This window comes from Trachemys scripta, chromosome 6 (assembly GCF_013100865.1).
Source record: "Trachemys scripta elegans isolate TJP31775 chromosome 6, CAS_Tse_1.0, whole genome shotgun sequence".
NCBI classification, from domain to species: Eukaryota; Metazoa; Chordata; order Testudines; family Emydidae; genus Trachemys; species Trachemys scripta.
Window position 1 is genome coordinate 78,505,935 of NC_048303.1, and position 16,823 is coordinate 78,522,757.

The following is a 16,823-nucleotide window of genomic DNA, read 5'->3' on the forward strand; positions in this document are numbered from 1 at the left end:
TATTTTAACCTCAGACATCATTTAGACATTTCTCAGTTTTAGTGCCAACCTGCCCTGCCTCTGTGTGTATTGTTCCTACAGTGTTCAGAAAACTGTGAAGAGGTAGGCTCTTGATGAGATATTAAAGACTGGATGTGCTAAACAAATCTCTTTCTTCATATCCTCCCTTATCACACAGTTCGCCACATTCAGTGAAGCAAGTTAGTGAATGCAGTGTAAGCATTATTACATATTCACATTCAGGAAAGACATTGATGGAAGCAGTTTTGTAAGCAAAAACAGGAAGAAAAAACCCCCCCACAGAGATGATGTTATATGCTATAACTTTATTGTGTGAGCATTGTTGAAAACTTTTATTGCCCTTTTCAGAAAAGGGTGATTGAACATGTTAACAGTAGTTGGATTCTTGGGCAACGTATTAAATCTATGCAGGGATCATTTCCACATAGAATGGTGATTCTTGCTGAAACTTAGCCAGGAGGCCAGCCCAACTGACGTCCACCAAGAACATGGAGATGTACATGATAGACAGATTGCCCACCGTCTGGCCCTTCATTCACGACCATTCGGTATCCCTTGGTCAGGCCCAATTCAGCAGCACACTTCTTGCCAACAATCATTAAATGCCCAAGAAGCTGAAAGGATTAAAAGGGAAGGGAGAGAGAGAAAAATCAACCACAAAAACAATTGTGAGTAATTTGAAGAACAATAAGTTTATCAGTTATGTGGAACAACTGGTAAAAAAAATCCTCCAAGTAAATTTTAAAAACTACAGTGAAATGAAATTGCATATAAGATCAAGAATCTTATTTATAAAATGTCTTTAAAAAAGTCGGGGGGGGGGGGGGGGTGGAGGCGGAGGCAAGTTCCAGCCAATGGAAGTCACAGCCAGCCAGCACCTCTCAGGATTAGGCCCTTTTCATTCCTTAGGCAATGAAGAAAAATCCAATTAAAAAGAAAGTTGACTTATCTAGTATATGTTCACAAAGACTTGGGGCCCGATTTTCAAGACAGATGAGACCTTCTAGTTCTTATCATTTCAGGCACCTCTTGCCAACCCTAACAATTCACTCCAATACAAGATGCCACAAACCCTTATTTTCCATACTAGAACAAGTATTATCTAGTGTAGAACAGAAGGATGGACATTAGAATATATTTCAAAACAAAAGCAATATTTCTGTACTGGAGACATGCATTTCTAAAGCTACATAATATTTTTCGTTGACTATTAGTTATTTGTACTGCAATAGCAACCAAGATACAATAGATGCTGTTCAAATTCCTAAAAAGGAGAAAGTGGCATTCTAGCAACTACAAAAGTTAAAAAGAAGAAATGAAAAGTTACTGCCCTAATGAGACTACAATCTATGCCCACTGTAAGTTACGAAATGTAGTGCTGAGCCAGGGTTCCAGAAAAGGTGATTCTGCCTGTAGCTCTTTATAGTGCGAAAGGGGTCAAGAACAAAAAACATTCTGATCAAGTGTCAGTTAACTTCCTAATACTAAATACACAGCACTCTCATGATTCACCTGAACAAATTTCACATTTGGACTTCCATTTCTTTGGATTTCTTTCATTTTAAAATAAAGTCACTCCTACCCCAATACACCACTTTAAGCATTAACAATCAAGCTGTTTTATCACAAGCATTAGAACAAGTTATCTAGGCAGGTTGTGGAATTACTATCATTGGAGGTTTTAAAGAACAGGTTAGACAAACACCTGTTGGGAAGATCCTGATAATGTTTAATTCTGCCTGAGTGCAGGGGACTAGATTAGATGATCTATTGAGGTCCCTTCCAGTCTTACACTTCTGTGATTCTATGGTATTATAATGGCCCACCAGGAGATTGAGAAGGCATTTCTCTAGCTGAGTGACTAACAATTCAGAATGGAAAGTTACACCTGATGCCAATGCAAAGCTGATAATATTCCTCTACTGTTTCTCCTTTCATTGCACATATCTCCATTCCAAGGTGTTGTTTGTTTTTTATTTTTAGGCAGACTTGTACCAACTTCCACCAGCTCAACATTGTAATAACTTATTCAACAAAATGTGTGGCAGAACCGATTACAGGGTACATCTGCCAGTGAAGGTTTTATAGTCCTACGTCAGGTGGTCTCAGAGCAGCCAATGAATTATTAAGCATGCCGCTGCATCTTGTGAGTGTGTTTTGGTCATTTAATATTTTAACTTTCAGAGCTTTTGTTTTAAAGCTATGTTGTAATAACATTTAAACTTGGCATTAAAGCACCACAGGCATGCACTGCACCTTTCAGGCAGAAAATAAAACAAGATTCCTGCCTTAAAAAACCTAATAGTTTTCATATGTTATAATGGCAGATTCAGTGTAGATAGAATTTATATGTAGTATAATGTAATAAACTTCACAATACTTACAGATTCATCTGAATCTTCGGCTTCAGATAATTGGACAATAGGCTTCTTAGGAACCACTAGGAAATGCGTTGGAGCTTGGGGTGAAATGTCATGGAACGCAAGGCACTGGAGAAAGAAATGATTAAGAGCTGAAGCACTAACTTTTTAGATGAAAATAAGCCCCATATATAAATCTGAACATCTCATTACTACCCACACCCCTACTGGTACATACTGAATTTGAGATGGTAACTTCAATAACTTTCCAAAATTAGCACTGGTTATTTGATATCCCTTAAAATGTAGTTAGCAATAAGACGAAAACTTTAACTCAAATTCACACAAAATGCCCACATACAGAGGCCTACAAAGAACAGTTTTTAGTATGAACCAAGAACATTGGTTAGTTTATTTTCAGGAATTACTTACAACTATTTCTAAAGCATTCTAAATAATAAAAAGCAAATTTTCAGCAATGAACTTTGCAATTTATTCTTTTCACGGCTGTACCTAATAACTAGTAGAATTAGTTATGTACATTCATATCAAAGAGCAAATATATCACTACAATTTGCTACTATTCTACACAATTTTAAAGACTATTATAACAGATATCACATGAATGGAAGTAGTGTCACTGAAACATAGATGACATCTTTATTTTCTTTGGAACTGCAATCCCGCATCAGTCCAGTATCCTATGTGTCATCAGAAAATGACAGATCCTTCAGAGGAACAGACTCCACAGTGGACTTACAAAATAACCCTACCTAGAGAAGCTTTTTCTTAAGCCTTTAGGGTATGTTTTACCTAGTAGCTGGCAGAGTGCTTCCCAGGATGGGTAGACAGCCATATGCTAGCTCTGTCTGAGCTAGTGCACTAAAAATAGCAGTGCAGCTGCAGCAGCTCAGACTAGCTTTCTGAGTATGTACCAGGCTGCACTGTACTCAGGTGGCTTCAGACGAGGCTCGTAAGTGAAAAACAGGTTCAAGTATCACACTGAAATGTAAGTACAATATTTATAAAATGAATCAATTGGAAAATAATTATATGGTAAAAATGAGAAAGTAAATATTTTTCAGTAATAGTGCGCTGTGACACTTTTGTATTTTTATGTCTGATTTTGTAAGCAAGTAGTTATTAAATGAAGTGAAATTTGGGGTACGAAAGATAAATCAGACTCTTGAAAGGGGTTCAGTACTCTGGAAAGGTTGAAAACCACTGAATTAGCTGATTACACTGAAACATCCTTTAATCCTGCAAGGGCAGTTTTAATTCCCTAAAAGTTATAACAAGTTTCCTCTTTTTATCACGTAAGAGATGATAATCACATAATTACTTAAGCGTCCCAAAGTGTTTTAAGACTGGAAACTGGATTTCTCCCTATTTCTCATGCTGGGTTATTTATTGTCAACTCACCTGGCAAATTGAAAAGCAGACTCATTTTACTATACTGACTCCAGCAATATATCCTCTACAGTTTATCATGATTAGAGGCAAAGTTTCTTGAAACTTTCACATGGACAAAGAGAAAGAAATACACTTATATACACATCTTGGTTGCAAAGCAGCAGCACAGAAATTGTTTTAGAAACTACTTCAAAACCATTTAGTGTTCTAGAATGAACTTTCCCTTCAACAGCTGTGATATTATCCTGACCTATTAAGATATTGGCTCTTCAACTGTCATTAGCTATAAGAGTCATACAAATGGTATATTTTTCCAATAAGAACCCATCTTCTGCATTGCATTTATACGGGACCTGATTTTCACAAGCAAAGAGCAACCACAGCTTGCAATGATTTCAATGTTCAGTGTCAACCTGAGGTGGATCCAGTCAGATTCAAACTGCTAGATATAAGAACTGGATTATTATGTTGCTCTAGTAAATATGCAACTTTTCCTAACTTCAGGAATCAAAATCAGGAGGCATGCCATCAAATATTAGCCAGATCCAACAGGTACCAGTGCCAAATTAGGATTTTGGTAGCTTTCTCATAGCAAGATGGCTGCCTATTTTAATGGTACAAATTCTGGATTTGTGGCCAAAATATGGCATGATCCAGATGCCAGATCAGAGTTCATGCAATGCTGCTGCAGACAGACACACCTATGTCTTGATTTTTAAAATACAAGAGTGGTTAAACATGTTCTCTGTTTAGACAGTAGAATTTAGATAATTGAAGCTCAATAATCCAGTGTTGGATCCACGTGTTGGCAGTACTACCATGCCAGGATAAACTGTTGTCTTGCAGGGTCTGTTGGGTTGTTATGGGTTTTTTTGTTTGTTTGTTTTTGCTAAAGGAGGAGCAGCTAAATTTATTCTTTAATAGTTAAGCAATGCAATCTACTAGGGGGAGGGCAAAATGGCTGGATCACACAAGATCCAGGGAACAGACGCAACTATTTATTGCACTACTTGTATCAGCTAGGATCCATTAAGGTCCAGAAGGTTTTTGTTTCAGATGGCCCGCTACACTTCTCTATTTATGCTCTGGAGAGGGAGCTGTGGTGACCAAAAATAAGCGGTCCGTGATCCAGGGTTTGGCAGCAGCGCTGCACCAACAGGGAAGCCGTGCAACTTGGAGGGATGGGATCAAAACCAGGCTTCCCTTTTCCCATAAATGATTATTATAAAAGATGCGGCTGTTAGCGTAGCAACAGCGCCGCGACGAGCTGGGGGGATCGCAGCAGTTTTTAGCCCACTGCCCCAGCGGGGAGGCCGAAGAACAGCGAGCTCTGGCATGCACCACAGAGCAATTGTGCCGTTCATGCCTTTAGCTCGCGTTTTCTCTCCTCCCGCAGCGAGCCCTGCAGTTACAGCTCCCGCCACAGGAACGCACATGGACCCCCAGCCTGTCCGTGACAGCCCGGTGAGCGCCACCGCCCAGCACCCCGCGTGCAACGCCGGGCGCCCCCACCGCGCCCCCGGGGAGCTGCTGCCGCCAGAGGAGGGCACCACGTAGCAGCCGCCTCCCGCCCATGCAAGCGCGGGCGCCCGCAGCCGTTGCTGCCGCCTGCCCCGAGCGCGGCGCACGCAGCCCCCACCTGCTCGTCCTCGAAGATGATTTTGGCCGGGATCTCCTTGCGGATGATCTTCCCGAAGATGGTTTCGCCTCCGGGCCGGGCGGCCTGCGCCTTACGGATCTCGTCCGCCATCGCTGCCGGCTCGGCTCAGCCCCCTGCGTGCTGAGCCCGCCCGCCCGCGCGCGCACTGGCGTGGGGGTGACCTGCCCCCTGGGAGGGCTCCGCCGGCTTCAGCCCACGGCATTGGTGCTCTCGCCTGCCCATCAACCTGTCCCCGCCCTGTTGGGCACGGAGTTAAAGGGACAGGCGGGGGCTTCTTGCCTTGCTGCTGCGCTCTGTCATTGCCATTAAACATTGTCCGGTGAAATCGGCCCCCAAGTGTAGGGGCTGGTTCTGCAGACATTTACTCCCATTTGTGATGGGGCGGGACTGATCCCGTGAGTAGTTATTCACATTGCAGGGTCAGGTCTTAGGTTGTCTTAAAATAAGCTTTCGCCAAACAAATGTGAATAGTTCCGATACTTTGTTACGCCGGTGGTTCCTGGTGGGTTTGGGGTTGTCAGTGTGTTTTTTTAACCAGAAGTGGCCCATTCATTCTGTGACAAGGCAAGGGAACTGCATATTTAATTGTAGCCCATGGATTATGTGCTGCTTTTCAATCTACAGTGCCACTGCCACTGGTATCAATGGGAGGAGAGCAAAAGTAGAATATGGAAAGGCCCCACTCCTGAATCTGACTCTATGGCAGTGGATCCCTGTGCTCATACAGACCCCCCACTGATGTAATTGACTTCAGTGATTATTCACAGGAGTAAAGCAGACATGGTTTATCCCAGGAGTAAAGCAGACATGGTTTATCCCAAAAGCTCTCACCCTAGGAATCAGCACACAAACTGAGAGGCCTGGCCACGTATTGTTCTGTGGAATGTAGAGGGAAGATCTGGTAGTTTCTGGAGCTCCTGCTCAATAGAAGTAAATGGATGGTTTATCTGCATATCTATGGAGCAACTGAGCCTACCCAACTGCCCTTGCACTGCCCCCAAAACTTCCCTGCATGTCCATAACTGCAAAATATATCCGTCCTCTGTGCACACTTCCTCTTGCTAAGCAGACTCACAGCAGTTCTGCCTGTTCTGAGCAGGGTAAGGCCATATGTATGCTACAGAGTTAAGTCAATTTAAGTTTTGTCAATGACGGTAAGTTGTTTTAATAGCATCGGTGGATATATTCACACGACGCTCCTTGTGTCGACTGAGCACATCCACAGTCACTGCATCGGCTATTTGAATCAGAGAGGCTTTGAAAGAGCATTTTGACATTTTGAGCTCCGAAGAAGTGGGCTGTAGCCCACGAAAGCTTATGCTCAAATAAATTTGTTAGTCTCTAAGGTGCCACAAGTACTCCTGTTCTTTTTGACAATGATTGCCAGTCATGTGTCTGTATGTGGTGCATTTGGCAAGGCAATATTTAGTTGCCACCATAAAGAACTTGCTTCTTGAGTGTTAATTGTAAGGAGCAAATAGTCCTACCTATAGCCAATGTTAAGACTGAGCGATGTATGTATGTATGTATTTCACAAATTAAGATTTATTTTATTTCAAAGACTCAAGTTTAATAACAGAATCAAACACAAACTTTTGGTCAAACAGGGGACATGACAAAGAAGAACAGTCTCGCAGTTAGGGCTCTCGCAGCTGGATGTAACTCCAACTTTCATTGCAAAACCAGTCCCCAGGCGTGGAGTGCACGACAGAGCTTTCTACCTCTCAGTCACTGATCTGTATCTAGTGCAGTTGCTAGCACCCCATAATTGCTATCATTTTATGATTGTTTGATGATCCATGAGCTGTCAGTCTCACTTCTCTTTCTAGTGGAGAGGTGTCCACATAATAAAAACCAGCCCCATGACAATTGGTATTAACTGATTTTATAAGCCCCAATCTGGCAACTGGCTCTGCATGGGCAAACTCCTGTGCTTGCACAAACCCAAACTCCTGGAGGCATGTGGTTAGGGGAGAAATGTAGCTTTCTAACCCTCATACTTTCAGAGGGCAGCCTCAGCCTGGCTACACCCAACAGCCACGATGTTTAAATCTCATGGGTTTGTTTTGTTTTGTTTTTGGCAATTTCATGCTGGGCCCCTCCTGCTGCCGCCTAGGGGGTTGGAGTTGGGTAGCCAGGGCATCCCTGACACAGCGCTGCGGGGGCCCAGACTCTGCCTTGCACGTGTTAGTAGGGCAGCCCCCAACCCCCAGGGCCTGAACAGAGAGCCCAGCAGCACCACGCGCGTAAGGCACCCTAGGTACCCATAGGCTGGAACAGGGGAAACTTATTAGCCAATCACGTTTCTTTCTCCTTATTGCAGCCTAGCTACACCCTCTAGTTTCCCCGCTCTCACGGCTCCGGGGGCACCGTCCTGTCCGGAACCAGTGTTCAAGGGACACGGCTCTATCGGGCACAAATGGCCGCTGCACCCGGAAGTAGCCTTGCCGCCACTAGTGGAGCGCAGGGAAAAGTTCGGCGCAGGCACGTCCAGTAACGTTCCCTAGGGGAGGCGCTGAGACGCTACCGGGGCTGGAATGTGACCTTCCGATTGGCTCCGCATGAGCGTGGTTCCGCCGGCCTGCTGCGTGTGGCGGGGAAGCTGCTGTGGCGATGGGGAGTCGGGCGGAGGTGAGTGAGCGCGCATGCGCGATGCCCCGCTTGCTGAGCATGAGCACAGTCCGTGACAGACTGCGTAGGGCAGGGTCTGGCTGCGGCGAGCCCAGAAGCGGGCTTGGGGCCGTTTTATGCCCCGCCCCACAAGGATTGGCGAGGCCCGTGATCTTCCCTCGCCCTACGTACCTGCGGCCTCCAGCGCACTGCGAGGATGGGGGACCTTGGGGCAGGGCGGGGTCCTGAACTTGATTTCTCAAGCCTGCCTTCAGATCACCGACTCCCCATGCTGGAGAAGTTGTGGGTGCTGCAGGTGCCGCGGGCTGCACCAGTGCTGCTTATCCTGTGCCTACAAGCCTGAGGCCTTGTCTACACTACAACTTAAGTCAACATAACTTATGTCACTCTGGGGTGTAACCGCCCCGCCCCCCATCAACATAACTTACATCGACTTAATGCAGTGTCTATACAGTGCTATGTCAGAGGGTGACGCTTTCCTGTTGACTTAGCTTCTGCCGCTCGTTGAGACGGATTCATTATGTTGATGGGAGAGCGCTCTCCCATTGATTTACCACATCTTCACCAGAGCTGCTAACTTGATGCCGCTGTATCAATCGCAGCAGCGCCGATTTAGTGAGGAAGACAAGCCCTGAGACTTGGGCTGTTGGGAGATGGCAGAGGCCCTCAGGTCTCTCTCACTCATTTCCTGACTCTTGGTGCAGCCTTGGCTTCAGCAGTCACAGTTAGTGAAATGGCATCATATAAGCTAAAAGAAATATAGACAGGTGGGACCAAATCTTTGAGTAACTCTGTGCACACATACACACATATGAAAAACAACACCGCTGTTTTCAGAATTCATTTAAAGTGAATTAAAATTCAGGATATTTTTGAATGGGAGAGAGAATCGTGGTGTGGGGGGAAAGGAAGTCAAGACACACATCTCAGCCTTTTCTGTAATCTGTTATGTGTCAGCCATGAAAGTGACATCAGAAAAAATAGAGAAAATATATAAAGATAGGTCCTGCCTTGATGAGCTGGAATTAATATAGTTCCTTTTCTTGTGAAAGTATTTAAAGAAGGGATATATTTTCCTTTTGTTGTTTTTAAATTATTTGGCATATTTTATTAAATGACAGACAGAAGTCAGGAAGGTGCAAGGCTGAGGCCAATTGAAGGAAAATCAACAAACTACTTTCTTTTGTACTGTACATAAGAACAGCCATACTGGGACAGACCAAAGGTCCATCTAGCCCTGTATCCTGTCTTCCAACAGTGGCCAGTGCCAGGTGCCCAATAGGGAATGAACAGAAGAGGAAATCATCAAGTGATCCATCCCCTGTCACCCATTCCCAGCTTCTGGCAAACACGGTCCATCAATGATGGACCTATCGTCCATGAATTTATCTAGGTTTTTTGTTTTTTTTTAACCTTATTATAGTCTTGGCCTTCACAATGTTCTCTGGCAAAGAGTTCCACAGGTTGACTGTGCATTGTGTGAAAAAATACTTCCTTTTGTTTGTCTTAAACCTTCTGCCTTTTAATTTCATTTGATGACCCTTAGTTCTTGTGTTATGAGAAGGAGTAAATAACACTTCCTTATTTAAGAACATAAGAATGGCCATACTGGGTCAGACCAAAGGTCCATCCAGCCCTGTATCCTGTCTACCGCCAGTGGCCAATGCTAGGTACCCCAGAGGGAGTGAACCTAACAGGTAATGATCAAGTGATCTCTCTCCTGCCATCCATCTCCACCCTCTGACAGAGGCTAGGGACACCATTCCTTACTGATCCTGGCTAATAGCCATTAATGGGCTTAACCTCCATGAATTTATCTAGTTCTCTTTTAAACCCTGTTATAGTCCTAGCCTTCACAACCTCCTCAAGCAAGGAATTCCACAGGTTGACTGTGTGCTGTGTGAAAAAGAACTTCCTTTTATTTGTTTTAAACCTGCTGCCCATTAATTTCATTTGGTGGCCCCTAGTTCTTATATTATGGGAACAAGTAAATAACTTTTCCTAATTCACTTTCTCCACACCATTCATGATTTTATATACCTGTATCATATCCCCCCTTAGTCTCCTCTTTTCCAAGCCAAAAAGTCCTAGCCTCTTTAATCTCTCCACATATGGGACTAGTTCCAAACCCCTAATCATTTTAGTTGCCCTTTCTCTGAACCTTTTCTAATGCCAGTTTATCTTTTTTGAGATGAGACCACATCTCTACTCAGTATTCAAGATGTGGGCATACCATGGATTTATATAAGGGCAATAAGATAGTCTCCGTCTTATTCCTATCCCCTTTTTAATGATTCTTAACATCCTGTTTGCTTTTTTGACTGCCGCTGCACACTGCGTGGACGTCTTCAGAGAACTATCCAAGATCTCTTTCCTGATTAGTTGTAGCTAAATTAGCCCCCATCATATTGTATGTATCGTAGGGGTTATTTTTCCCAATGTGCATTACTTTACATCCACATTAAATTTCATTTGACATTTTGTTGCCCAATCACTTAGTTTTGTGAGATCTTTTTGAAATTCTTCACAGTCTGCTTTGGTCTTAACTATCTTGAGCAGTTTAGTATCATCTGCAAACTTTGCCACCTCACTGTTTACCCCTTTCTCCAGATCATTTATGAATAAGTTGAATAGGATTGGTCCTTGGACTGACCCTTGGGGGAACACCACTAGTTACCCCTCTCCATTCTGAAAATTTACCATTTATTCCTACCCTTTGTTCCCCGTCTTTTAACCAGTTCTCAATCCATGAAAGGATTTTCCCTCTTATCCCATGACAGCTTAATTTACATAAGAGCCTTTGGTGAGGGACCTTGTCATAGGCTTTCTGGAAATCTAAGTACTCTATGTCCACTGGATCCCCCTTGTCCACGTGTTTGTTAACCCCTTCAAAGAACTCTGATAGATTAGTAAGACATGATTTCCCTTTACAGAAACAATGTTGACTTTTTCCCAACAATTTATGTTCTTCTTTGTGTCTGACAATTTTACTCTTTACTATGGTTTCAAATAATTTGCCAGATACTGACGTTAGACTTACCGGTCTGTAATTGCCGGGATCACCTCTAGAGCCCTTTTTAAATATTGGTGTTACATTAGCTATCTTCCAGTCATTGGGTACAGAAGCTGATTTAAAGGACAGGTTACAAACCATAGTTAATAGTGCCGCAATTTCCCATTTGAGTTCTTTCAGAACTCTTGGGTGAATGCCATCTGGTCCCAGTGACTTGTTACTGTTAAAAACAACAAAGAGTCTGGTGGCACCTTAAAGACTAACAGATTTATTTGGGCATAAGCTTTCGTGAGTAAAAAACTTCCGAAGAAGTGAGGTTTTTACTCACGAAAGCTTATGCCCAAATAAATCTGTTAGTCTTTAAGGTGCCACCAGACTCTTTGTTGTTTTTGTAGATACAGACTAACACGGCTACCCCCTGATATTTGTTACTGTTAAGTTTATCAATTAATTCCAAAACCTTCTCTAGTGACACTTCAATCTGTGACAAGTCCTCAGATTTGTCACCTATGGAGGACGGTTCAGGTTTGGGAATCTCCCTAACATCCTCAGCCATGAAGACTGAAGCAAAGATTTAATTTAGTTTCTCCGCAATGACTTTATCGTCTTTAAGTGCTCCTTTTGTATCTCGATCATCCAGGGGCCCTACTGGCTGTTTAGCAGGCTTCCTGCTTCTGATGTACTTAAAAAACATTTTGTTATTACCTTTTGAGGTTTTGGCTAGCTGTTCTTCAGACTCCTTTTTGGCTATTCTTATTACATTTTTACACTTAATTTGGCAGTGTTTATGCTCCTTTCTATTTACCTCACCAGGATTTGACTTCCACTTTTTAAAAGATGCCTTTTATCTCTCACTGCTTCTTTTACATGGTTGTTAAGCCACGGTGGCTCTTTGTTAGTTCTTTTACTGTGTTTTTTAATTTGGGGTATACATTTAAGTTGGGCCTCTATTATGGTGTCTTTAAAAAGTGTTCATGCAGCTTGCAGGGATTTCACTTTAGTCACTATACCTTTTAATTTCTGTTTAACTAACCTCCTCATTTTTTGCATAGTTCCCCTTTCTGAAATTAAATGCCAGTGTTGGGCTGTTGAGGTGTTCTTCCCACCACATGAATGTTTAATGTTATTATATTATGGTCACTATTTCCAAGCGATCCTGTTATAGTTACCTCTTGGACCAGATCCTGTGCTCCACTCAGGACTAAATCGAGAATTGTCTCTCCCCTTGTGGGTTCCTGTACCAGCTGCTCCAAGAAGGAGTCATTTAAAGTATCGAGAAATTTTATCTCTGCATTTTGTCCTGAGGTGACATGTACCCAGTCAATATGGGGATAATTGAAAGCCCCCACTATTATTGAGTTCTTTATTTTGATAGCCTCTCTAATCTCCCTTAGCATTTCATCGTCCTATCACTGTCCTGGTCAAGTGGTCGATAATAGATCCCTTCTGTTATATTTTTATTAAAGGATGGAATTACTATTCATAGAGATTCTACGGAACATATCGATTCATTTAAGATTTTTACTTCATTTGATTCTACATTTTCTTTCACATATAGTGCCACTCCACGCCCCCCCCCCCCAACCTGTTATGTCCTTCCGATATATTTTGTACCCCGGAATGATTGTGTCCCATTGATTGTCCCCGCTCCACCAGGTGTGATGCCTCTTATATCAACATCCTCCTTTAACACAAGACACTCTAGTTCACTCATTTTATTATTTAGACTTCTAGAATTTGTGTACAAGCACTTTAAAAACTTGTCACTGTTTATTTGTCTGCCCTTTTCTGATGTGTCATTCTTTTTTATGTGACTGTTTTCTCGTCTGATCTGGCCCATACTATGTTCTCTTCCATCCTCTCCTCCTGACTAAAACCTAGAGAATCTCTATCAATAGACTCTCCTCTAAGAGAAGTCTCTGTCCGATCCACATGCTCCACTGCAGCAATCAGCTTTCCCCCATCTCTTAGTTTAAAAACTGCTCTGCAACCTTTTTAATGTTAAGTACCAGCAGTCTGGATCCACTTTGGTTTAGGTGGAGCCCATCCTTTGCATTTGCCTTCTCCACACGAGTCCTGATTTTATAGACTTCTATCATATCCCCCCTTAGTCGACTCTTTTCCAAGCTGAAAAGTCCCAGTCTTATTAATCTCTCCTCAGATTAATATGGCAGCTGTTCTGTACCCCTAATAATTTTTGTTGCCTTTTTCTGAACCTTTTCTAATTCCAATATAACTTTCTTTGAGATGGAGCGACCACATCTGCTTTCAGTAGTCAAGATGTGGGTGTACCATGGATTTATATGCAGGCAATATGATATTTTCGGTCTTCTTATCTATCCATTTATTAATGATTCCCAACATTCTGTTAGCTTTTTTGACTGCCGCTGCACATTGAGTGGATGTTTTCAGAGAACTGTTCACAATGACTCCAAGATCTTTCTTGAATGGTAATAATTAATTTAGATCCCATCATTTTATATGTATAGTTGGAACTATGTTTTCCAATGTGCATTACTTTGCATTTATCAACATTGATAAATGCAACTGTAGACCAGAATGCTAAAGACACTAGGGTGCAGAATATGCTGTGGAAACTTCAACATCATAGAACAAACAAGACCTGAGTTTTTAGCATTTCATTTGAAAAGTCTACGTGCACATAAACTGCGTGGTGCTCAGTTTACTCAGGATTACATTGCTGTGGCATTTACAAACTAAACATAAATGTAAATCCGACAGGCAGTGATTTTGGAGAGTGTAGAGTTTGAAGGGATTTTTGCTTACATTTAATGGGTGAGTAACATTTTTACTGACATGGGCTAGCACTTCTGGTCTCAAGAGAAGAATTATTTTTAAGACAGAGAGGACACTAGGTACAGTAGTGCAAAGTGAGTGTTCAGGTGCAATGGCCAGTATTTAAAAAGGCATAAAGGTGGGAATCAGAGGATTATAAAGAGGCAGTGAGTGAGGATTTATTGGCAGAATGGAAGAGGGGCTGAGAGGGAGTAGAAAAACAAGAGCAGAGAAGTAGAAGTTTATCTACCTTGGAAGAATGAAGGGTTGACTTGACTTTTCTGGGATTTGAACCCTTCATTTTAGAAAATATAGTATTTCAAATACTTCAACAACTAAGGTCTTTAGGTCATCTGTGCAGTATCAAGAACATTATCAACACTCAGTAAATAATAAACAGTAATAACAAACCTTCTGTTCCATACCACATCTCCCTCCATCTCTGTAACTATGTCTGATTCAAGGTGGTGATTTATTTGTGGAATTTCCCCAACGGGGTTGACACAAAGGTCTCCAAGCTATAGATTGAGGTACTAAATGTTGAAATCTACATGACAAATAAGATAAGAGAAAAATATATAAAGGGATGACAATATATTACTTGCTTGAGAAAATGTTAACCCAGAGAAGAGACAGTTTGATGGAAATACTGGGGGAACAGTTCATTTGGTTTCACCTCCTATATATCACTGACTCAAAATTCTATGTGATTCTAATAAGACTCTGTTTTGAAGATAGTAAGCTCATTTGTGTGGTAGAAAGCAGTGCTGATGCTATGTAATTTTATCTCAAAAATTTTTAAAAATGTATAGCCTAGAGAAACAATAAACCACAAGCCAAATTTTAAATGTCTCATTTTATGCCAATTCAGATATGTGACTTTCCCCCTCCCTCCAATTTTAGTCAGATGTGTTCTTGCCAGGCCTTAAGGGACACCATGATTAAAGATGAGCAAAGTAATCATAACTATTAACTATGACTTATTAAAGAAAGGAAAAAGAGAGAGACAAATCAAGCAGTAAATAATGGTTACTTCAGACACAATCTCTACTGTATATCTCTTAGTGGAGAGTTTTTATCAGTAGCTAAAATAAAACCAAAGTAACCATAGAACTGGAAGGGACCTCAAGCGATCATCTAGTCCAGTCCCCTGCACTCAAGGCAAGACTAAGTATTATCTAGACCATCCCTGATAGGTGTTTGTCCAACCTGATCTTAAAAATCCCCAATGATGGATATTCCACAACCTCCCTAGGCGATTTATTCCAGTGCTTAACCACTCTGACAGGAAGTTTTTCCTAATGTCCAACCTAAAGTGCCCTTGCTGCAATTTAAGCCCATTGCTTCTTGTCCTATCCTCGGCGGTTAAGAAGAATAATTTTTCTCCCTCCTCCTTGTAACAACCTTTTATGTAGTTGAAAACTGTTATCATGTCCTCTTTCAGTCTTCTCTTCTCCAGACTAAACAAACCCAATTTTTTCACTCTTCCCCCATAGATCATGTTTTCTAGACCTTTAATCATTTTTGTTGCTCTTCTCTGGACTTTCTCCAATTTGTCCACATCTTTCCTGAAATGTGGTGCCCAGAATTGGACATAATACTCCAGTTGAGGCCTAATCAGCGCAGAATAGAGCAGAAGAATTACTTCCCGTGTCTTGTTTACAATACTCCTGCTAATAGATCCCAGAATGATGTTTGCTTTTTTTTTTGCAACAGTGTTACACGGTTGACTTGTGATCCACTCTGACCCCCAGATCCCTTCTTACACATTTTGTATGTGTGCAACTGTGATTGTTTCTTCCTAAGTGAAGTGCTTTGCATTTGTCCTTATTGAATTTCATCCTATTTACTTCAGACCATTTCTCCAGTTTGTCCAGATCATTTTGAATTTTAATCTGATCCTCCAAAGCACTTACAACCCCTCCTAGCGTGTTATCGTCCATAAACTTTAAGTATACTCTCTATGCCATTATCTAAATCATTGGTATAATATAGATAAAATAAAACAGTGCATAGATGCTGTGCAGTGTATAGAAATGAAATTCCTTTGTCTAAGGGTTGGTGAATTCGTTTTGTTAGGGGTTTTTTGGTTTGTTTTGTTTTTTTTAAATTATGGATTACCTAATTGGACAGAGGTAAGTGATCTTAACTAAGTCCTGTGAAACTGAAGAAGGTTTTTAACTTAAAAGAAGCCATTCAAGGAGCAGACTTAACACAGGCAAATTAATTATTAAGAATCTTAAACTCAAAGCCCACACTTTCTCTGTTTATTACGGTTAACTTATGTCTCCTTTTCAGGAATAAATAGTCTATCTAAGCAACCTGGTGTTTAACAGGAAAGACTGTTATTACTTAAATTATAAAAGTATTTCCATATCCCCTTAAAATCACTTCAAGAAAATTGTAATTCTAATCCTTTGGCAGTGCTTTTGCAAACCAATAGTGTCAAAGTTAGGGTTACCATATTTTCAGCCTCCAAAAGGAGGACAGTCCACGGGCCCGGCCCCCAGCCCCGCCCCCTCCCCTGCTTCCCGCGAACATTTGATTCGCGGGAAGCCTGAAGCAGGTAAGGGAGGGTGTGGGGGGGGGGGAGGCGCGGCCCAGTCTGGCCCCCCCGGCCTCCAGCTTGGGTCGGCTCGGGCCCTGGGGTGCCGGCTCCGGGCACCCCCAGCCCACCCAGCGCTGCTGGTCCCCGGGCCCCCGGCCCGCTCAGCACCCCCCCGGCCCGGCCCCCTGGCACCGCCGGCACTCGGCGCCCCTGGCACCGCCGGTGCCCCCGGCGCTTGGCATTGCTGGCGCTTGGCCCCGCCGGCCCCAGACCCCACCGGCGCTCGGCCCCCCAGGCCCCGCCGGTCCCCGGCGCTCGGCCCCTGGCGCTCGGCCCCGCCGGCCCCAGGCCCCCCCCCCCCCCCCCCCCCTGCCCCCTCAC

General features: G+C 42.8%; 2 protein-coding genes across 2 annotated transcripts in view; one reads left to right on the forward strand and one right to left on the reverse strand.

The window, feature by feature from the left end:
- Window positions 1–306: 306 nt before the first annotated feature.
- Window positions 307–5,588, reverse strand: HINT1 (histidine triad nucleotide binding protein 1). The gene is made up of 3 exons (XM_034774366.1): window positions 5,434–5,588; window positions 2,406–2,510; window positions 307–635 (listed from the first exon to the last, which is right to left on the reverse strand). Exons 1-3 carry the CDS (start codon window positions 5,542–5,544, stop codon window positions 471–473), a joined length of 381 nt encoding a protein of 126 aa, XP_034630257.1. The 5' UTR covers window positions 5,545–5,588; the 3' UTR covers window positions 307–470.
- Window positions 5,589–7,825: 2,237 nt separating this feature from the next.
- Window positions 7,826–16,823, forward strand: part of LYRM7 (LYR motif containing 7) — a 22,931-nt gene continuing 13,933 nt past the window's right edge. The window contains exon 1 of the mRNA XM_034774649.1: window positions 7,826–8,085. Coding sequence (XP_034630540.1) covers window positions 8,068–8,085 — 18 coding nt within the window. The 5' untranslated portion in view covers window positions 7,826–8,067. The remainder of the gene's footprint in view (window positions 8,086–16,823) is intronic.